A 22,979-nucleotide genomic window follows, 5' to 3' on the forward strand; every position below is an offset into this window, starting at 1 on the left:
TGGCACTTTGATATTCACAGAACAGCAAAAACTGCCAGTTCCACTGGTATCACACTATTTTGGCTGTAGAAAATGAAGCCAGGCTATAACCAGAGTGAATACAGTAGACAGAGTAGCAGAGGATGTACAACATGTTGTCAAGAGGTACCACAGATAATCTAGGAGTGTGGAGTAGACCGATGAATGGTAAAGTCTTGAGGGAAGGCATCCAGTGACTGAGTGCATGCTGGGAAAACTTGGGGTGCCATATTCTCTACATGACTCCCTTTGAGGCTTATCATATACTTGCATTGCAGTACACATACATCTACTGCAGTTTGGTCCTAAGCAGTACACACACACATAATATAAAGACAGCTCAAAAAGCTTAGACTTAACTAGAAGATGAAACAAAGCAGCACACAGTGAAAGAAAAATTATGAGTATAGTATAGTATGTCCAGATCCTTTGTCAAGAACTTTGTAGGCATCGTGGCATAGATAAGTTTTAAGTAAAGATTAAGTAGAGGAAGGCAGCCTTTAGTGGCTTTATGAATTTTTATAGAGAACTCCTCTTGTTTGTAATGGGGTTTGCATAGGAACATTCTAGAATTCAGACTTGCTTTATTTCTGAATGATAATCTGGCACTTCCTTCACTTGAATTTTGTATAGGTGATCAAGAGGTTTCCCTATGCTTTGAAAATCTGTGAAACAAGGCCATATATAAGGAAAAAAACCCGCAAAACTGGTTAATTGCACAATTACCTGGAGACCAGCTACGCTTTCAAAGTAGCTATCACACAATAAAAGGCTTCAACCAGCTATAAAGTTAGACTTTGAAAACGTGTACTAACTGTATAGTTGTTTGCTAATCAAGCTTTAATTTGCATGTGTAGCAGGGTCTCCCCTACTTATCCTGCTGGGAGCCCCATCAGCTGAAGCTGCGGGAACATGCTTCTCACTAGTGCAGGGTAACGCAGGATCAGGCTCCAACAGTAAGGCACAGTGGGATTTAATGTGTAATGCCCACAATTGCGACACCTGTCATCACGTGGCATGAAAGGAGCACAATTGTGTAAAACGCGCATGAGATCCAAATGCATTTTACCTGCACATGTAGAGGAGGTCTGATTATCACGATAGTGTCCAAATTCTTCTTTCATAGATCCATGGGTAACCCAAGGAACTACAGGGGATTGAATAAAGACAGTTCTGTGCCACTCAAAATGACATTCTTTGGATACAATGCAAAAAATTGCTTTCCTCAACTATAAACTGAAATAATCCTGCACACAAATCAAATGTACCATGGCAGAAGGCAGAAGAGTTGCAAGGATCCAGTTTCTGAGAAGTGCTGGATCAACATTAACACATTCATGCACACAAGTGCAGACCAATTATTAAGTAATGTAATGAAATCACCAATACTATATACTGTTCTCCAAAGTTTCACTTACGTGGTATTAATTCTAATCCTTGCTACAGACGCAGTAGCAATTATGGGGAAGACAAAGCCATGTCTGTGGCAGTTTGTGCACAGGCACATATTTTAAAATGTGGAAGGAGAATGTGCTTGGGTTTTTTTCCATTTTTATTAAATTAAGGGGTATTTTGGTACAAAACCTAGAATTTTGCTGATGGCAATTCAAGCTCATGAACTTCCTTTGCATGGCTAGTTTTGCTCTATAATTTACATTTTTTTAAATGTTATTGCAGGCCAAGTTGTTGGCTTTTAGTTGCATTAAAACCATGAATGTAGGAGGAGAGAGAAAGAGGAACAAAAAAATCGTTTTTCTGAAGACTGTCTGCTTACAGCTTTCATTCTTCTTTAGATCAGTGAAAAGCAACGCACTCTCTATGAAGCTCTTGAACGCCAACAGAAATACCAAGACTCTCTGCAATCCATATCTACAAAAATGGAGACCATTGAGGTGAAACTGAATGAGAGCCTGGAACCTGGCAAAAGCCCAGAGAGCCAGATGGCTGAACATCAGGTAAAAAAAAAAAAAAAAAATTAAATGTTAAGTGAAATTTTTGTTCCCCAGGTAATTAAATGGTTGAACTGGGACTCAATGAATGCTTCTAAAATATATTTGGAATCTTTGAAATGTCACCTAACAAAGAATTTACATTTTAGGAATGATCTCCCCATAAGTTGCTGCCTCTCCCTGTACTTCCCACTGTAATGGATGTGGACAGGATTTACAGAGGGCAATTTAACTACCTTACCTTATTAATGCTTTCAGCAGAATCGTATGTAAAATCTTTTGCCAGTGAATACTACACAAAACCTGTTCTGAAGTCAGTGGAATGGCACAGCATCAGCACAGAATTTAAATATGTTCAATATATTTAAATATGCCATTTAAGAGAAAAATATAACTAATGTTGGTGCGTTTTAATAAGTTTCAATCTGATCTCTTTGGCTTATCGTAAACACACTTGAGGGTTATCTTGGGAAATGATGCTCTGAAATAATAAGATTTTGTAATAATCCAGGCAAAATTTCATGCTGGTACTCTTCTTGCACATTTCTCAGATTGACACCAGCCATAACAGCATGTGGAGAAAGCAAAATAGTCGATCTCAAATCTGCAATGCTGGAGATATTTTCCCTTATAATGTACAATGCATAACATATAATGTGTTGTTATGCAGAGGTTTATGCTGTTATTTTCATTTTTTGCCTCATTTTATAAGGGTTCACACTTAATTGTTAAACACTTCAAACTGAAATCTGAAAAAAATCTTTTTCACTGAAATGTGGGTGCTTTTCAAAGGTGTCTGCCACCAGGAAATATTCACATGCCCAAACATGTAGAGTCCAAAGGTTCAGACTGAAAATGGTGCCTGAGGTACTGGCATGTAGGTGGAATGAAGATGCATTGACCACAAGTCTTATCCATGTGTATATAGTCATATGGCAATTCTGATATATTATTTGTTATAAGAAATGTAATTATTTTTTGTTACATTTCCAAAATGGATTCATATTACCCATTTAAAACTGCTTGTCGCAAGGCAAAAAAAGGCTTTGCCTGAATTCCTGACTTGATTTACTCTACCCTCCCTTTTAGGACTTGTAAAGTAATTGTAGGTACAGGTTGTGTTTGTTCATCAGTTTGGTAGATAGTGGGTGCATCTACATGTGCAATTAATTCAAAGCAATAAACTGGAGCAGTTTGAGCTGGAGTAAACTACTTCTTGGCACAGCATCTACATGTGTGCCCAGGACAGCAGCAATTTGAGCTGGGGTGGAGCAGTACACACCAGGGTTGCTGCTACCCTGTTCTGCCCCAGTCTCCAAGTAACAGCATGAGGTGGCAAAGAGACTGGCTGGGGCATTAGGGAGCTGAAAGTATGGATCCATGTGGCTAGATGGCAGACAGGTTTCTGGCTTCCTGCTGCCAAGGCTGACTGGGAGCAATTTATGCCCGTGCTCAGCATGTACATGTGCATTTAATCACAGTACTGTCCTTGACAGTACTATCTTGTGGCAGTATTAATTAATTTACTGTGGGCTAATACCATCATGTAGATGGAGACACTTTACTGCACAGCTAATTAGTTTATTCCACAGTAAAACGAATGTGTAAATGCAGCCACTGAAATTAGATATTTGTTATAACAAACAATTGTTACCAAAAAGGCTGGATGTAAAAATCTTGCCCTACACACACTTCTGGGCTGCTGTCATTTTTTGACCATGATCTAGCAAAAATAACACAATAAAGTAGAGCTCCCTGACATAGTAAATTGCAGTGGCAAACCATTCCAGGATGTCACATCAGCAAGCAATGTTTAAATTGCATACTGACTTCTCTGTTACTCCAGACATTTAAAACTAGACTCAACAAAATACTAATCCAGGATATGGCAGCCTGCTTGCTTAGCAGCAACAGCATTAGTAGTTTGGGCACATCAGTAACTCTGATCAAATAATGGATGCAGTACAAGTCTTAGTCCTAATCATCAAATCTCTCCATGATTTAGTTTCAAGTAATCCAAAGGGCCTCCCTTTACTGGGAATTTTGTGCAGTCATGGAGGACAGAATTGGCTCTTTGAAACTGGAGATGAAGTCTTTGGGAACAGACCTTGAAACATCTGTTTGGGCAGTGAGCCAAAAATGCTTCATTTCTGCAGACATTTAAAAACAAACAACAACAAAAAGCCAAACCCTGCGCTTTACCGAAAGAAGCAGCGTGTTACTTCAACCGGGCTCTTCAGCATCTGTACGAATCAGGCACTTCAGCAGGGATTTTTGGGACTTTTAGCTAAAGCTGATTCAATCAGCTGTTAGATAAAAGTGACAAAAAAGTCCTACTAAAGTGCCCAGTTTTTACAGACATCAGGCAAGCTGGGTTGAAGCAATGTGCTGCCTCTTCTGGGCATGCACAGGGCTTGGTATGGGAATGCACTGAGTTTAAAATAAAGCTCTGCTTTTTTTTTAACATCTGCAAGTAGCCCTAGGTTCTAAAAACAGAACCCTCCAAATGTGTATTGCATATGTGTATGATCTCAATCCTGTTTATTTTTAAGCTTGTTCAGCTTACTATTTGGATGTCTCTCATGGATGCATTGCAGAAATACACAGACACTTCTACTGCAGTCTTCTGTCTGCTCTAGACACCTTTTAGGTCAACCTTAAAAAGCTTGCTCAGCATTCAGACCTGTTTGCAATATTTCCTACAGATTATTAAGTATTTTATATTTAAAATCCAAACTAAATTGAAATCCAACTTTATGATATTAACAGATTAAATGATTATATCTTAAGGGAAAAAAGGCAGAACTAAGAGTTCCAATTCTTCAATTCTTCTAACCCTTATGTCTTTGAAAAGTAAAAGATAACATGTTTTAACCTATTTATGCTCATATGGAATTCTTTCATCTTCACTTTTTGTATGAATGTATGTCTCTAAAAATTTTTGCTTAATAAGAAATGAAACTATTTCTCTGCTTCTACGTTTAATAGGCTTTGATGGATGAGATCCTGATGCTACAAGATGAAATCAGTGAGCTTCAAACATCGTTAGCAGAAGAGCTGGTATCAGAATCACTGGACACAGAAGCTTCTGATCAGTTAGCACTACAGTCCACACTGACTGTCCTTGCAGAAAGAATGGCCACCATTAGAATGAAAGCTTCAGGAAAACGACAACTGCTAGAGGTAGAAGAAACATTTTATGGGCTGTGTTTTTCTTTGCTCTGATTTTCCTGAGCACCACATTGGTATGTTTAATGGTACTGAGAACTTTTACTTCCCTCAAATACTTCAGTTCCTGGGACATTCCATTCTGCTGATATCTTAATACATGCTTCAGTGTAGATGTGATTAATAAGATGTACAGGAACGACCTATGTTCTTCTCTGGGATTTGTACCATGTTAATTTTTTTTATATACTTCCCCCCACGTCTTGTTATCACCCAGCTTTTATCCTGAACATTGTTTTCTCCTTTCCTTATGATTTAGGTCATTCTTACCAAATTTTCAATTCAACATATGTCTAATTGCACTTTCTTTTTAATTCTTCCTTAATGGGTTACCAGAGTACTGGAATCTGACACAGAAATCTTTCTAACCTCAAGCAGTATTTTTTCCATTCTTTGCTAACCAAGCATCAATTTTATTCATTCTGCCCCTACTTTTAGTAACCTTCATAAATTTCTTCAGTGCTCCCTTATTTCCACTTGCCTCAGCATGGGGGCTCCGCTGCTTCACTCACCCACTGGGCTCCACTCACTCGCATCCCTTTGCACCAGCACAAATAGTAGTGGCACAAATTTTGCTGCTACTTTGTGCCACTTTGCATGTCCCTGCCTGTGTGCTTTGCCCCTGCCCATCTGCTTCATGTGCTTCAGCAGGGAGAGGGGGTGGGCGGCTGGGCCACAGAGTGTCTCAGTAGGGGCTAGCCAACCCCTGCACTGAGGCACCCTGTACCCCAGCCAGCCTGGGAGCAGCATGTGGAGATATCCTGTGCCCCAGCCAGCTGCACCCTGGCTGACCAGGGTGCAGCATGCCTCAAGACAGGGGAGCAAGCAACCTTGGGCTTGCTGCTCCCATCTCTGTGTGCTTCAGCATGGGGACTCCACTGTGGAGCCCCCACACTGAGGCACACTACACCAGCCAAGGGCTGCTTGCTTCCCCATGTCAAGGCACACTGAGCCCCAGCCAGCCAGGGAGCAGCTGGCTGGGGCACAGGGCATTTCAGCATGGGGTCTTCTCAGCATGCAGAGATGGGGGAGCAGACAGCCCTAGCCTGCCTGCACCCCCATCTACACATGCTGGTCCCCAGCTGGCTGGGGCACAGGGTACCTTATCCCAGGGGATAGCCCCTCCCTTTGCCCCAACCAGCCCCTTCCCCCCCTCCAAAGCACCTGGAGCAGTGGGACAGTGTGTCCCACTGGAAAACACATGGGAATGGTCAACTTTGTCACTACTATTTGTGCTGCTGCAAAGGCGCATACCTGCTCATGTGGATGTGGCCATCAGGTATTCAGGAAGGTTGAAAATGCAGTACAACATAATTTTGCTCTGGCTAGAAACAGAAAACTCTTGTCTTAACTAAAAGAAGAATATCAATAAGAAGCAGAATAATTATGTAATTAAGTGCTCCCATTTTCAGAGTAGAGCTTCACTTTAAAGAAGCTCCTTAAGTGGCCATTCATCAACACTCATTGGTAAATTAACATTGAACCTTCTTAATGTCACTCTCTTCTTGCTTCTCTTTCCAGCAGGAAATACTCCTCAGATCTTGCTCTTTCCTACTTTATTGATGTTTGAAGGTGCCTACCATCTGTGTTATATAATGTCTTTAAAAAGGACCTCAAATAAAGGCACATATTATATCCCTAGGAAAAACTCAATGAACAGCTGGAGGAGCAGCGACAAGAACAAGCCCTTCAGAGATATCGCTGTGAAGCTGATGAACTTGATCACTGGCTACTCAATACCAGAGCCACTTTGGACACTGCTTTGGTTATTTCTGAGGAACCCATGGACATGGAAGCTCAGCTGGTTGACTGCCAGGTAAAATCTGTCATGGTCTTTAATACTGAGTATTCTCTTATGCCAGGGGTTATCAACCAGGGTACCCCCAGGGGGTTACCAGATTTGCCCATTACTTTGGGATGTGCTCATTTATTAGGGATAAGTTTTTAGGGTCTTTGTCATTCTATAGATGTGCTGCTTGTGTTACTTGTGTTTCTATATGGAGCTGTATCTCTCTGTTCTGCAAGTCCTCACCCACAATTGAGCCATCTTGCAGGACTCAGTTTCAGTGGGGGCTGGATTCATCCAGTCACCATATCAGTCATACACACAAACACACACAGATTAACGTGACATGCCTGACCTGGCTGGGTTGATCAGCATGGACAGGCTGACACCTTCATATGTCAAGAATCAGTTCATTAACGTAACAATAAAATGCAGTTAGACAGAAGCACACAGGTAAACAGAATACTTCTGAATCCAGCTGGGTGTCCAGCTGACACCCTCATGGGCCAGCATTCTGTTCATTAGGGCACGTCTGAGCCAAACTGGGTCTATCAGCCTGTACAAGCTGATGCCCTCATGTGTTTCAAACTCAGCATGTCTCAATCTTTTGCCCTAACTGTCCTAGTAGTGGTAGCCTCTTGATGAGCAGACCCCACAGTATTTCTGGGCTTCACAGGGATCATTAGCTTTAGCTGCAGAGCAAGTGGGGAAGGAGAAGTAGAGAAGGAAAAGCATACTCAGTTACTACCAGTATGACTATAAAGGTTATTTATTGCTGAGTATATGAAACGTATAATGGTACTAGTAATAACAGACAAGTAAAGGAAAACAAACACAAACAATTACAATACTACCTTGGTTTCACTAAGTATTTGGGGAAACTTAGCTCAAGCTTAACTGATACAGTTCAGGTTCAGAAATCTATGCCTAGAGAGAAAAGAGAGAGAGATCAAGAGTTGGGATCTCACCAATCCAAGGCACTTGGGTTCCAGTGCTGACAGGTAAAATTCTTAGCACAATCCTTGAAGGGAGATGATCTGTTTCTTCCAGCTTCTCAGGAACAACAATGGAAGGTGTCAGAGAGATTTCTCCTCTTGAAGCACAACTTTGCTGCTTTTATACCCTCAGTTCAGCTTATTCAAAGCATTCTTCTAATAGTGTAAATAATTGTCTTTTCTATTGACAAGAGGTTATCTGGTTTGGAACATCTCAAGAAACTGACTAACAACCAGGAAAAACATAAGTTTTTAAGGAGTAACCAGACACTTAGGAGCCAATTTGAAATTCTGATGGATAGCAGATATACTGGATAGGATACCTCATTGTTTCCTCAGAAACAATAAATAGCTTGCAGCATCAGGGTTTTGTATTTTTAACTGTTGTGAATAAGCCTCAGCTTAGCATGACTCTTCCAGATCTTGCTAAAAAGGATTGATTACTTGCAGTGTTCATAAAGTTTGTGGGGAGGACTTCCACCAGTCATCCCAGGAAAAGTATGACAGCATTTGTGGTTGGGGCTCCAACAGGCTGGATGCTGTGATGAGCCCTTAACCATTGTTTAAATGTTGCCCATACCCCCTCTGACTCGGTCTCTTGCCTCAGCATTCCCTAACCCAGCAACCGAGTTTTAGTCAATCAAGTTTAAATAGGCCTCCCATAGTGGGACCAGGGAATGTATGGCCCGAGATACCTATTAAACTTTACTTCTGCTTAGTTCTGGTTAGATGAGGTGTGTGCATGGGGGGGTAAATCCAAACTAGAACTTGTCTGATAAATGCTGAGCTGGGTGTGTGTAAATATGGGTTGATTAGCATTTGGAGCAAACATTCCCCATCATGCAGTGCTCCCCTGCTTTTCTGATCCCAGAATTCAGTGTAGTCCTTGCCTTGGAATCTCTGTTCTCCATCCTGAATGCTAATGAAGGTGCATTCCTGTCCCATCTCACATTTAAATGAGTTGTCATCTGGTTCCATGTGGGATGCAGATGAGACCACGGAAGTTATCTGGAGGGCTTTAGGTGCGTTTCCCACTGCATCTTCATTATCTTTTGTAATCAGTTCTTGTTCAGGTAGAGGTGGGGAGGGGTGGGGGGAAATTCTTTGCGAGTCAGGCTGCATCCTGTGCCAGGGTTCCCTAAGAACATGGAGCTGAGAGGTAACAGGGGTATTTGGGAAGGCCATAGAGGGTACGTGCAAGCAGGCAGGGATGGAGTACCGCCACCCACCACCCCATGCTGCCGCCTCCCAGGAGCAGGGTCACGGTATGGGGGGCAGGGTGAGGGCAGCAGGGCCACACAGGTGGGCTAAGTACAGACAGTCAGAAAGCCTGAGGCTGAATCAATTCAATCTTCACAGGTTAATCTAAAATATGTAGATTGAACTGATAAGCAAATGAACAGGCATTCACTTTTGCTTCTGGAAAAGGGGATGCTAGAGCACACTTACCTGTTGCGTTGGAGCAGACAGCTTGGGCCAGGGTAGTCCACCCACCCTGTAAGGGAGGATTTGCCGGGGAGGTACAAAGCATCCTGGGATGCTGGGGGACTATGAGTTAACTTGAATCTGAAGGGGATCTGGAACAGAAGTTCAGTAATTTGATTTAACCTAAATCAGTTAAATCTGATGCTCCATCTATACAGGTTTATCTTAAACCAATTTTAACCATTTTGAAAGTGGTTTATGTGCACTGAACTTTGGTTATATTACAGGTTTGAACTGGTTTCCCATCACTTATACTGATTTATGTATAACTTCTGTCCCTAACCTTGCTGTCACAAGGTGTATAGGTCTTTTTAGAGAGTACTGTTACCAGACTTAATGTCAGACTTTAGCTAGTGGCACAGAATTCATGAATGCTTGAACAAGAATAGTCTATTCTGTGAAGATATAGTTTACTGAGAACAGCTATTTGCAAGTTCAAGTATGTAACAAAAAACATCAGCAAAACTCTGCCTAAGCTAAAACATACCCAGTAAGACCCAGTAACAGCACATGCAATTTAGCTTAACTTGAAATGCAACATAATAAGACAAAAAGACAACAGAAATCCTTGCATAGATATTACTCAATCTTGTAGCAAGGCATTCAGAAAGTCTCTCTGGGGGGATCCATAGGTCATCTTAAGTAGTGATGAGGAGTTCCCACAGGACTTATCTTTGCCTGGGATTTTATAGGGATCTGCACCCCCTTTTCCCTTTTGGGCTAATTAGCTCCACAGTATAGTATCACCATCTACACGTGCACTGGTATTAGAGCACAGTAAACTAATTAACTCCACCATAAGATAGTACTCTTAGGGACAGTACTGTCTTAAAGTGGAATAATTCACTACACTGAAATGCATGTGTAGGTGCTGACCTGGGGCATAAATTACACCTGCATAGCCCAGTGAGCAAAGGGTCTGCTCCACCCGAGCTCAAATTGCTGCTGTCCTGGGCACACATGTAGACGTTGCATCTGGAAAAAGTCTACTTCAGCTCAAATTGCTCTGGAGTTTATTGTTTCAGCTTAATTTCATGTGTAGATGCACCCATTATGTCCCAGCAGTGCTCTTCAGGGTTTTCCAGCTTTAAAAAGGGAACATAGCCTAAGATAAAGACAGAGTGTGTCAGATATGGGCAAGGAACAAAAACTTGGTTTACAGATGTATTCAAAGTTTTTATGTGTGTAAGAATATTTCTTGAACATCAAATCTTGATTAAATTTAATTTCCTAAAATGCACAATAGCCACCCATGTTAAGGGCACCCTATGGTATCGTAAAATCATTTCCTAGCCTCCTCAGTTGAAACAGTTTCACAGTACCAAAATTTATAAAACTGGACTTCAGATGTTTTTAGACTTTGTTTAAATCGTTCATATGCTTAGAGTGCAATTCTGCTTCCATTTGTGTCTAAATGGCAGTTTTTTAGGTGTCTCACTGTTTGTGGCCTGACTTTGGTATGGATACATAAGCATGTGTGCATAAACTGAACATGCACTGTAAGTCTGTGCACTGACTAGATTCATATGTGGGTGCATGTGTGTACCCTAGTCATAAGTCCTAGAAAAAGGATGGGGGAGAGAGGGAAAGGCCCTCGTGTTTTATCCCTAATAAATGAATGGGCTTACTGGCACTTACCCAGGAAGCTGGAGACTTGGGGCAACTATATATGTGCCTGATGCCTGCTCCAATATGTTGTAATTAGAATGGATTGGAGCAGACTTGATTAGCAGTCTAATATTTCTCTTTTCTTATCACCATTTTAATGATAACATTAAGAATCCTAAAGTAGTACAGAAAAAATAAATTTTGTTTCAGTAAAAATAGTTGGGCCACCTGTCACAGGAAACCATTAAATTAACAGGTTCAGAGAGTGCAGACTTCCTATGCCTGAAGAAAGCGGAGTCTGTTCGCACAAGGTGCGAACCTTGACTTCCCCTTTCGGTGCTCTCCATCCTCCCCTTGCCTTAAGAGAAAGCCTGAAGAAAGCTTGCAAAGAACTTTTTACCAGCTACTCAGTCTAATAAAATGTATCACATCAATCCAAAGAACCTTGCCTGCCTTAGACCAGCGGTTCTCAAACTTTTTTTTTCCACAGACCACTTGAAAATTGCTCAGGGTCTCAGCAGCCCACTTAATAAACTTTTTTTTGTTCTACAAATCAAAGCACACAACTCATAATTGAATATCAGTAGTCTTACCTTACAAGTACAGATATTCTTGATTGTTCCGCAACCTTTCTACAGACCACCTGAATGGAGCTTGCGGCGAACCACAGTTTGAGAACCTCTGCCTTAGACCAACATGGCTACAACCCCAAACCCAGCAAGGAACGGTTTTGATTATTAGCAAGACCCAGACTGGCAATCAGAACAACATCCTTAGGCTGTTTACATGTTCATTTTGAGGGAAAAGGAAGGCTGTAAATTTCAGTAAAGCCAACTCTGTCCTTTATGCTCTGAGTGCTAAGGGTATGCTTCAGCTCTCTTTATCGGGGTAAATCAGAAATGACTTCATTGAATTCAGTGAAATTACACTCATGTAAAACTGATGTGATGGAGACTAGGTCAGTGTGTAGTCTTTGAGCGCTCTCCAGTCTGTCCAGTCTTAAGTTTTCACTGTACATTCTTGGGAGGTTGCTTACTAGCTGTATAGCAAATTTTTAACATGTAAAATAAAGCCATGCTAACATTAGCATTTTATATACATTCTAAAATAAACTATTTAAAAGGCAATGGTAGATATATAGTGAAAAAGAATAGTACTGCTGTTAAAATAATGGTATTCTAAATTATCTTAAAAGCTCATCCCATGACCCTTAGTTTTGGGAACTAAGTTGACAGATGTATTCACTTTTCAAACTTTTGCCTGTCTTATACAGCCCACATTCCTTTAGAGTCCAAAGCCTCTCTGTTCACATTTGACAGTTGCTATGGAAATAAAAATACACATTTGTTTTCAGGTTAAACCTCTGAGCAAAAATGTAATGTGTTCTTTTAATCTGGGGCAATATTAAAATGTGTTACATCATGTATGTTATGTATGTAACATATAAATGGTTAACTGCATATCAGGAAAATAGGTTTTGAAAATAAACTTGCCAGAGATTTGTCTCTTTAAGTCTCTGTCTGAACTAAAGAGGATTATATAGAGGATCTTAGTACCATTCAGGCACCAATCAGAAAGAGCAAATAGTGAGAAGGGGAGCTTATCAATGCAACCAGAGCTATGCCAAGGAAAGACAGAGGGACCTAACTGAATATACAAGAAAGAAGAGGAAAGAAAGAGTTGGAGCTGTGTGCAATCTATTTATTGTCATTATCCCTGGATATCATAATCAAGCATTACAGGAATAGGCTCTCTCTTAGGCATTTCAACCATAATTGCTATTGAAATGCAAAAAAGGGGGACACTTTTGCAGCAGCTCCTGTCAAATAATTCAACTTTTCACTGAACTTCTTTTTTCTAAATTTACAAAAAAAAATAAGTGGAGCAATGCCAAAGTTTGCAAGCTTCTTCCTAAGGATTGCAGAGGGGACTGGAGAGCAAAACAATGAAAATCTAACGTGTTCTTAGTTTGGAAGATGATGAGGTAGGCTACTGGTCTCCTTGCCAGGAAGTGGAGGTTTTTGGAAAATGTATGAATTTGCATCATTGTTTTTGCTGCTGCAGAATATGCTTGTTGAGATAGAGCAGAAAGTGGTGGCCTTGTCGGAGCTCTCTGTGCACAATGAAAACCTGCTCATGGAAGGAAAGGCTCATACCAAGGATGAGGCAGAGCAGCTGGCAGTGAAGTTGAGAACTTTGAAGGGAAGCCTTCTGGAGCTGCAAAGAGTGCTGCATGACAAACAGATCAACATTCAGGTAAGCAGCTCTTTGTAATCAACTTCAGAGCGAGCAAGATTTTCTTTTTGTTATAGCTGAAGTGTTTTTTTCCTCTACTTTTTAAACTATTCCAGGCAATTGGGAGAAGGAGATGGGGGAAATGTTTTACCCTTATACTTTAATTTGCACACATTAGAATAGAAAGTAAAATAATATTAAAATATACAGATTGACTCTAGAAAGTCACAGCCAAATAGTTTCATGATACAGCGAGTTAAGCTGCTTCGATTTCAGTATCTTTAATCAGTGGCAGTAATATACTGTATGATTAGCTTGGCCTAGTCCTATTCCTACTTCTCTTTGGGTTTTGGTCTGTTTCACATCTCTGGGACAGGAAACCTCCACACACATTTTAAAATGCTGTAAACTGTTACCAGTAACATGCATCCAAATAAGAAACTCTTTGTTTATAGGAAATTAGGCCAATGATTGATAGAGTTAATCTATATGTTGTCCTAAGATGTTTTTTCTATCCCTATTACTGTGTCTAAGACAATTAGACAGTTTTTTTTTTTCTTTTAACAGTTATCTTATTTATTCTTTAGGCCAAACTAGCATGGGAAGAACTGAAAACGTACAAAAAAGCTGAGCATGTAATGTAGCTGATTGGTTTTTGGTTTGAGCTTGCTTGCTCTACCTGTAACTTTTTTTTTTCCTTTCACTTTTTTCTAGGCTGTGTTGTGCAAATTAAACGCATGATAAGCTTCAAAACATGTCTAGATTGTAATACAGATTAAAGCCTGAGAGGTTAGCTTGAAAATTACTTTGTGTGCAAGGAACTCTTTATAGTTCTGCTGCAAAATAAAATTCCAACCAAACAGCACATCTTTCCAAAAATAGGTACCCATCCTAACACTGCTAAGAGTAGGCATTAGATTTACTGAGAATCACAGAATCAATGAGTTGGAAGGAACCTAGACAGATCATCTAGTCCGACCCCCTGCCATGGGCAGGAATGAGCACTCGGGGTGGGAGGGGTTATAAGACCCCAGCCAGGTGCTTATCCAGTCTTCTCTTGAAGATTTCCAGGGAAGATGAGAGCATAGGACTGGTTTGTGTTCTGCAGTTTTAAAAGGTGATCCAAAATCCCTCTTTAGCATTATTGTTGAACAGGAAACCTTATGATTATTCAAATTAAATAAACATTACTGTCAGTGTGTTTACATACACTACTTCACTCGTCCATATTACTGGCAAATGCAGTAGTATCACAGCCTGATATTTTTTTTGCATGATTGATTTTTAAATATGGTGTTCTGAATTAGTTTTATTTTAAGCTTATTTAATATGAAGATAATGTTACTGTAATTAAAAATTGTCAGACTTTGAGTGCTTATCCCAGGATATTACATACATTCAATACTTGCATGGTTTTTTAAAGAACAAGTTCATGAAAGTTTTGATATCAGTGTAAGTAGCTGTTACAGCTTTTAGGCTTCAGTTTCATGAAGGTAAGAAGATAAAGGAATCAGCGTAACATCTACTTTTTAAAAGAGTTTGAACTGATTATCAGTCCATGAAAGACGATTCAGTTTGTGACCCCTTCTTATAGTAATTTCCAAATCTGGACTTCTCTTACAAAAATGTAGATGTTATATTGTATCTTCTATTTTTGTAAATTCGTGGCTCTCATTTGATAATTTCCTGGTTTAAATTATCCTGATGGATTAATAATCAGAGAAGCTGATTTGAGAGACACCATCCCCAGCTGGTCATTAATCTAGAGAAAATGTTATGTTCCAAGGTCACTGTTGTCCTTATCAGATGGAAATGGAAAAAAAAAGCTATAAGCATATGATTTTTAGCCAGCTGATTGCTTTAAATTACTGTGTGACAGGGATACAAGCCAGTCAGAAAGCGTTGAGGCCCTTTCCCAAGTTGCACAAGCCAGTGTTGCTCAACACCAATACAAGGAGTTCATACCTATGCAATAATGCAGCAAGTCTTGCTATGTTCGTCTCTCAAGGAGATCTAGGAAGCAGTTCCAGAGGCATCTTAGCACCCATCCTCTGCACTGTCTCCAGTATGAGCCAGGGTATAACCACTCTAATCCTGCCCTGTTCCTGCACCTCTTTCTGATGCGCTGCAGAATTAAATTGCTTTGATGACCACAACCTGTTTTGCAGAAAAAGTTAACTGATGATCATAAACAAGCTATTAGATCAAGCTATAAGATTAAGACAGTCCTAAGTCATTTTTGTTTTCAGCTGTTACAAAATATAGCAGCCAAACTGAACAAGGACTATAACATGCTATTCTGTAGAACTACCTCCTTTTACTCTTATTTTTTGTGACTATATATGTGTGTATATGTGCATGTGCACACACGTATGCTATTTTCCCTGTCTCTGTTTTGTTCATATGGCTCTACTTTTGCTTGCACATCCTCTTTAAGTAAAGGTCATGGCTTAGAAGACTGTCTAGCAGCATCTATGACAGATTGCCACCTACTGCTGCTTCTTAATGGGGATGTAGGGCCTCAGAACCGATTGTCGCTGTTCCTATAACTGGCAGTACCTAGATTTAATAGAGTTCATAGACAATAGGGCTGGAAGGGCCCTTGCAAGATCATTGGGTCCATCCCCCTGCCCAAAAGATTGTTAGTAGGAAGATTAAAGAGAGAAATTAGAGAGGAGGCTCATAGAGAGTTATGGGTTGAGCAGGGCAAGTCTTAAATGGCAGTGTTGGTCTACACTACAAATGAGTTCCTCCAACTCTCTGTGAACCCAACTTCACCAACTTCCTAGCTATTCTTTCAGCTGTTTTATCATCCTCTTCCTCTTCCCATTACCCATTCTCAGTACCTGTGTCCTTTTCCCAGACCCGGTTCATATCCCAGTCCTGTCTTTCACAACTACATTTCCCCAGTAGCTGCTCAGGACTCTGCTCCTTTCTTCCCCTCTCACTGGAATCACCTACAATAGGAATTCTGTTGGCCCAGGGGAGCCAGTAAGTCAGAATGAGAAGAATAGAGCTGTTACTGAGTGAGGCTGGAAAAAAGAAGCTGTCCAGTGAAAAGGTTAACAGAAAACTAAAAGAGAGCGGCCAGGAATTGAAAGGAAGCAGAGAACTAAGCCAGAAATGTTCAAGTAATTTTCTGCCACCCAGCTCCTTCCTACTCCCCATTCCTAGTACTGTTACATTCTGAGAGCTCCCGCCCTCAGTCTCTCCTGACCATCTCCTTCTCTATAAACAGGAGCAATACTTAGTGGGCACATCTATTTGAGATGTTTACTGTGGAGTAGACTAATCAGCTCTGCAGTAAATGCCTTGGCATCTATACATGCAACCCTGTTAGGCCAAAGGAAACATAAACTCTTCAGCAGGTTAGTACATATAAATACAAGTACTATCTTGCTGTAGAATTTTTTCATATACAGCAATGCATGTGTAGATGCTGACCTGGCTGGCTAGGGCACAAAGGTGCCCTACATTGGAGCACTCTCATGCCCCAGCCAGGCCCTCTGCAGCACATTGAGGTAAGTCGGTGCAGCTCCAGGCTGGCAGGCTGAACCCCCAGACTCCCTGCCAGCCAGAGTTGCTCTGACCTTGCTCGATATGCTGCATTCCTGGGCGCATATGTAAGTGCGGCTTTCAGGAGCAATAAACTCCAGTGTCATCTGTGCCAGAATGTATTGCTCTGCCTTAATATGCATGTGCGGATGCACCCAGTGCCTCCCAGACTTCAGCCTGTCTGAATTCCTCTAAAAGAGGCAGCAGATTGACACAGATATGGCTAAATACTCAGAAAAGCTATCAGGTGTTGCTTCTTGATCAGAAGATCTGGTCCCTGAGGCAGAAATGGTCATGTATAAAGGACAAGGTAAAAACAATGCTCAGAGTATTCCAGAAAATTATGTCTAAGTTAGGTTAGAAATAAGCATCTGAAGAAGTGACCTAGTTTTCAGAAGGGGTGAAGATCCATAATTCCCCTGAAGCAGTTATATTTTTAATTAAACTAAGCTAATTGAACTTTAAATTATCCATAAATCAAGTGGAGTTACTACGTTACTATAGTATAACTCTCAAGGAGCTTTTTTAAAAACAAGCCAAGGCATATATCTATGTATCAAATTCACAAGTTTGACCTAAAGGTTTAATTCTACTTTACCTTTATGCACTTAATCATCACTTACGTAGACCTATAAGTGCAATTTTTGGCACTTATGCAAAGTCTGGATTCTATTTCCACTTGTACAGCTGTGTACTTTGCTTCTAAGTATGTTGAGAAGTTTCTACTGTGGCCTTGTAACTGCGGCCTTGTAGCTGTATTCTATAGAATAGAATTGCCTGTATTTCCCACTTTCCAAGTATCTAACCACCAGCCACAAGATCAGCATTACCCAAAGCACACTCCAACTCTCTCCTGAAACTGACTCCTGGGTGGCCAGGAAAAGAATGTATGTGACACCAAGAGGTTTTCCATCTGTAGCTTCAGTAAGATGGATGCTGTCCTTAAAGGAAGCACGGTCTGGGTTCTGGCCACTGCCATCTATCAATTTACATTATATGCATCTTTGAGACAAGCCATTGGGAATCAAGCTAGAACCCAGAGCCTCCTCCCTTCCCAGGCAGCATCTGTCTCATAGATTTCATAGCAACCCTTGATCATTATCTTATAGCAACCCTTTGTGAAAATGTGTTTTGCAATTGCACTGTGAAAATGTGCTTTGCAATTGCACCGAGAAAATGTGCTTTGCAGTTGCACCCGGATGAATGGGCAGGCCGCCTCAGTGCCAAAAGCTAAGCCTGCAGAGGCTTCTGGGTTGACGTGCCATGGCGGGAAGCCACCACGGCACGTACACCATCAATCAGTTGGTGCGAAAAAAACTTATAAGGCTCGAACAGGAACTCCATATAAGGTGTTCAAACGGCAGCACGCAAGACGATTGGACAATCGTTGAGCTGTGTGTTTAAAACCACGCTTCTCCCCACGATCGGGGAGAGCGCCTGCAGGCGGAATGGAGACCACGACTCTGAGGCTAAATGGGCAAGGGACTCCCCTCTTTGAAACAAGGCGTTTTCTAAGACCTTTGCGTTTACCCACTTCCCTAACCCGACGACGTTTATGCACATGACGTAATGTTACATCTGTTATCGTCTATGATTTTTACCTAACCGTGAGTATTATTTAAAGTGATAGCAATGATTGATAAGTTCGACCTTTGCATAGTTGTATTTGTTGTAGCCACCATTGTTTGTTGTATTTTAATGTATCTTTCTATCTTAGGGGTCATTCCATAGTTAAATAAAAAACCTTTTCCCAAAAAATCATTGTATGTTTTCGGCTCACCCAAGTGCACACCGCATCTCGAACCTCCACACCCTTCTTGCAGTTTGCACTCCTGGCCTCATCTGTCTTCACATCCTGGCTACCCAGTGAGACAGCTTCAAGAAATACATATGTGTTCTTGTGATTAGAACATTTTCCTAGAAATCAGGAGATGTAGGTTCAATCCTCTTCTAGGTGCGGGGTTCATAGAACATGAGTCTCCAGAGTCCTGAGTGTCCTGACCAAGGGGATGTTAAGCCAAAAGATCAAAAGTTGTGTTGCTGCCTTACTTCCAGCAAGTAGGCACACAACCCAGCAATTATGCTCCACCACAGGTGGCAGCGGAATCCAAAGTGTGTTTAAGTACCAAAAATTGCAGTGAAATGGTTATGTAAGTACCAGTCAGGTAAAAAAGAGTGAAACAGGATTTGGCCCAAAATGTACAAGTGTAAGGGTGAAATTTGTGCATATTTCCTTCAAATTCAGTGACTTCTAGATTCTTTTACATTTCTCTTGCGTGCAGTGTTTCTTTCTTATAGCTGTATTAGCAATTTAGTTATTTTCTAAAAAATATTAGAAAAAATTACTTCATCCACCAAATCAAATGATATAAAATCTTAAAAGCACACATCAACTTAATGTTTTTCAATATCTTATATCTATTATAGTTGGAAGTAATACATACACTAGTTAAAATGAAGTTAGAAAGAGGAGTGTTTTCAAGTTCTTTTACCATATGTGTATAGCAGAATTTTATATACAGTCAGATTTCTTGTTTAGCTATATAAACACTTATTAATTAAATGAGGAACAGGAAAAACTTCTCAGGGCTAGGGACAGACATTCAAAAAGCTTGAGCCTGAATTGATTCAATCTTTGCAGGTTAATCTAACCTGGCTAGGATGAACCAGTTTGTAAGTATACGGACATCCCGTGTGGACTGAGGAAATGCAGGCACATGCCTGGAGTGGCTCAGGCTAGAAGCTGGGGGATGCTAGAACAGCTCTTCCACCCTTCTATAGTGCTGAGCTGTGGGGGGGACATGGCCAGGCCCTGAGAGGATGCTCTGATTAGGGATGGGTTCCTCTCCTCCTAGATAACAGAGCATTAATCAGCTCTGTTATCAGCATTTAACACCTCATCAGAAAACAGCCTCACTCATTAGTTCAAGATCTTCTTAAACAGCTTTTTCCAAAGGAAGGAATGCAGGGACATTATCAACTGACTTGTTGATTAGCTCCAAAAAGTCCTAAGTGGACACTGTCCTGTCTGCCTTACACAGACACCTCTCAGCATTAGCTAGCATACCACATGCTGGCTATAGTTCATGCTGTGGGAGAGAGGAATCCCAGCTCACTAGTGGTGAGGGGGAGAGAAGCGGGCACAGGAAAGCCAGGTAAACCCTGCTGTGCTTGCAAGTCTTTGCTGGAGCTGTAGCCAAGGAGCAGAGGGGAGGGGCCTGCCCAGTCCAGGGAGCATGCTGGGATGCTGCAGGAATCTGATTTAACTTAAACCATGAAGGGGTCTGGGACAGACATTACATAAACTGGTTTGATCCAAATCAGTTACGTCTGATACTACATTCAACCAGGTTTATCTCAAACAGGTTTCAGCCATTTTCAAATTGGTTTATGTGTACTGAAAGTCTATTCTGTGTCAGGTTTAAACCAGTTTTTGATTACTTAAACCGGTTTATGTTTTAAGTCTGTCCCTAGCCCAAATGTTTTACAGGGTTTGTTTTTTCTTTTAGGACATACAGTTCAAAAGGTGACCTCTCAGAAATTGGACACTTTTAAAACTCACCAATTTGTAAAACATAAGTTGATGTTATCCATTCATTGGTTATTTAAAAACAAATCAGAATGCAATCTCCCAGCTCAGCTTTATAATATATTCCCTGTATAGTCTTCTAAAGTTAATGTGTTTGTCTTCTATTTGTTCAGTGATATTTTGGGGTAATAAAAATGTGTGTGTGAATTAAAAAAAGATACCAGCCACTGTCCCTCAAGCAGCAGAGCTTTGTAATGTACATAAAGCAAGTTGGAGCATATTTGAGAGCTGTATTTTATGACTATATTACTAGAGCTATTTTCAGAGAATTCACTGCCTCCCTCCCCCCAATAAAGAGAAGGTCAGTCTGCTGAAATGGGTTGACTTTTAAGAAAGATTGTTTTGAATCTTGGTTTCTCTGGACATTGTGCCAGGAAACAAATACTTTAAGAAGTTTATTAAGATAAAATTCAAATAGAAATGTTAATTATTCATAAGAATTTACATTCTGTGATTCAGGAATATTTAAATCAGGTACAGGTAGCCATCGCATGCTTGTGTAAGAACACGTGTATTTTAACTAATAACATTATAACATTATCCTCTCTCTCTCGCTTGCTCGCTTTCTGGTGCCTGGTTTATTTTTGGATTATTCCTATTGAATCTACAGGTTGTCTCCAATTCCTTCCTGCTTCCTCAGCCTGCAAAGAAAAACCAATAGAAAGGTTTTAGTTTTCTAAAACCTTTTATAATTCCTTTATAGCTAAGTTCCTCTATAACCAGCCAGTTCTCAAGAAGAACATAGGATTTAAGATCCACAACTGAACGAGGATTCATTCCAAGTTTTGAAAAGTCCACTTAGTTCTTGCCTTTTTACAGTTTGGACCATCTAACACAAGCCAACCATTCTCTGAAAAACATTTCTGTCCAAGAGACACACTGGACTCTTCAGCCAAAATTATAACTTTAGACTCTCACCTCTGCATTGTTCTATCACTCAGGCAATCCATATTAGCCACAAATGTTATTCCTTGTCTTCTTGAACCTCCAGGGTCATATCTAGATGTGCATGCATGTATAGTTTGTGGTGCTGCAAACCTCTTTGCAACACCACAAACCACATATGTTGCACATTAAACCACATGCAGTGCTGCTAATTTGCAGCACTGGAACAAAATTTGCTACTGGGATTTCCTGGTAGCAAAAAAAATACCATGAAGAAAAAGCTGTGCCAGGCATGCCCGAGTGGAGCTGCAGGTGTAGGTACAATGTGCCTCAGAGTGGGTGCTCCACAGCAGAGCACCCATGCTGAGGCATGCAAAGACAGGGAAGCAGCTGGACCAGGGCTGCCTGTTCCCTCATCTCTGCACGCTGCAGAGCCCCCATGCGGAGGCACTGTGCGCCGCAGCCAGCCACTCCTTGGCCACCAGCTGGGGTGCAGTGTGGCTCACAATGGGAGGAGGCAGCCCTCACCTGGCTTGTCCCCTGTATCTGCATGCCTCAGCAAGGTGGGGCTCCATTGCAGAGCCCCTAAATTGAGAAATATTGCAGAGCAGCTGCCTGGAACACAGTGTGCCTTGAGACAGGGGAGCAGCCAGCCCTGGGCTGCCTGCTCCCCCATCTCAAGGCACACTGTGCCCCAGCCAGCTGGGGAGTAGGGGTGCACAGGGTGCCTCAGTGTGGGGGATGCCTGCCAGCTAGCCCCACACTGAGGCACCCTGTGCAGCTCATGAAGCAGTGGGACAATGTGTCCCACTACAAAGCACACAGACAGGGGCATGCACAGCAGCACAAAGTGGCAGAACAAATGTGTGCTGCTGCAAACAGACGCCCCTGACAGGCAACAGAAAATCAAATTGGATTTAAAATCGGTTCTTTCCCATGAGAACATATTGTGCTGTCTTTTGACAACCACGGATTAAAAAGAGAGCTGAATCATGAATGAAGCTTATATTCAAGGGGTCACAGCTACAAACATGAGGTGCACAAAGCAAAAAAATAAATTGGAAGAGCACTGCATTTACTTTTTTGAAGCTTTAGAATCAGAGAAACCAACCAGCCCAATCTCACTTTCTCTCCTATGTCTGGTGATGGCTGTATCCATATATGTAAACATATTAATATTTGAAAATAGCCTTTATTCATCCACATGAATCCAGATAACCAAAATTATATAAGCCCACACCCATCAGTGCTGGAGAAGAAAATGAAATTCCTACATTTGAATACTACTGTTACTGATAAACACTTTTGAATTTAGCGTGGATGTTGATTTCATTCAGATTTTAGGGAACAAGGATTAGGTAAAGTGACTGGAATATTATTTTTGTATAATCCCCAGACCAGTTAAAGGCTCTGGCTCTCTTTGTTTAGCTTATACTAAGTATGCGTACATTTGTTTGTGTTTGTGTATGTGTGTGCATGGATTCCTTTTTCTGATGCAAACTATATATATTTAAATTCTGTGAGTGTATGCTTATATATGCATATATGAATATGTGCGTGTATACTTGTACACACATGCACACAAAATGTTAATGCATATAATTTATACCAGAAAAAGGAAGAGCTACACACACACAATTGATAAC

The 22,979-nt window shown here is 41.0% G+C and overlaps 1 protein-coding gene across 1 annotated transcript in view; it reads left to right on the top strand.

Moving 5' to 3' along the window:
- Positions 1-22,979, top strand: part of SYNE1 (spectrin repeat containing nuclear envelope protein 1) — a 514,523-nt gene that overhangs the window by 373,161 nt on the left and 118,383 nt on the right. The window contains exons 93-96 of the mRNA XM_019550064.1: positions 1,812-1,973; positions 4,956-5,150; positions 6,838-7,011; positions 13,134-13,325. Coding sequence (XP_019405609.1) covers positions 1,812-1,973; positions 4,956-5,150; positions 6,838-7,011; positions 13,134-13,325 — 723 coding nt within the window. The remainder of the gene's footprint in view (positions 1-1,811; positions 1,974-4,955; positions 5,151-6,837; positions 7,012-13,133; positions 13,326-22,979) is intronic.

This window comes from Crocodylus porosus, unplaced genomic scaffold (assembly GCF_001723895.1).
Source record: "Crocodylus porosus isolate Cpor-Errol unplaced genomic scaffold, CroPor_comp1, whole genome shotgun sequence".
NCBI classification, from domain to species: domain Eukaryota; kingdom Metazoa; phylum Chordata; order Crocodylia; family Crocodylidae; genus Crocodylus; species Crocodylus porosus.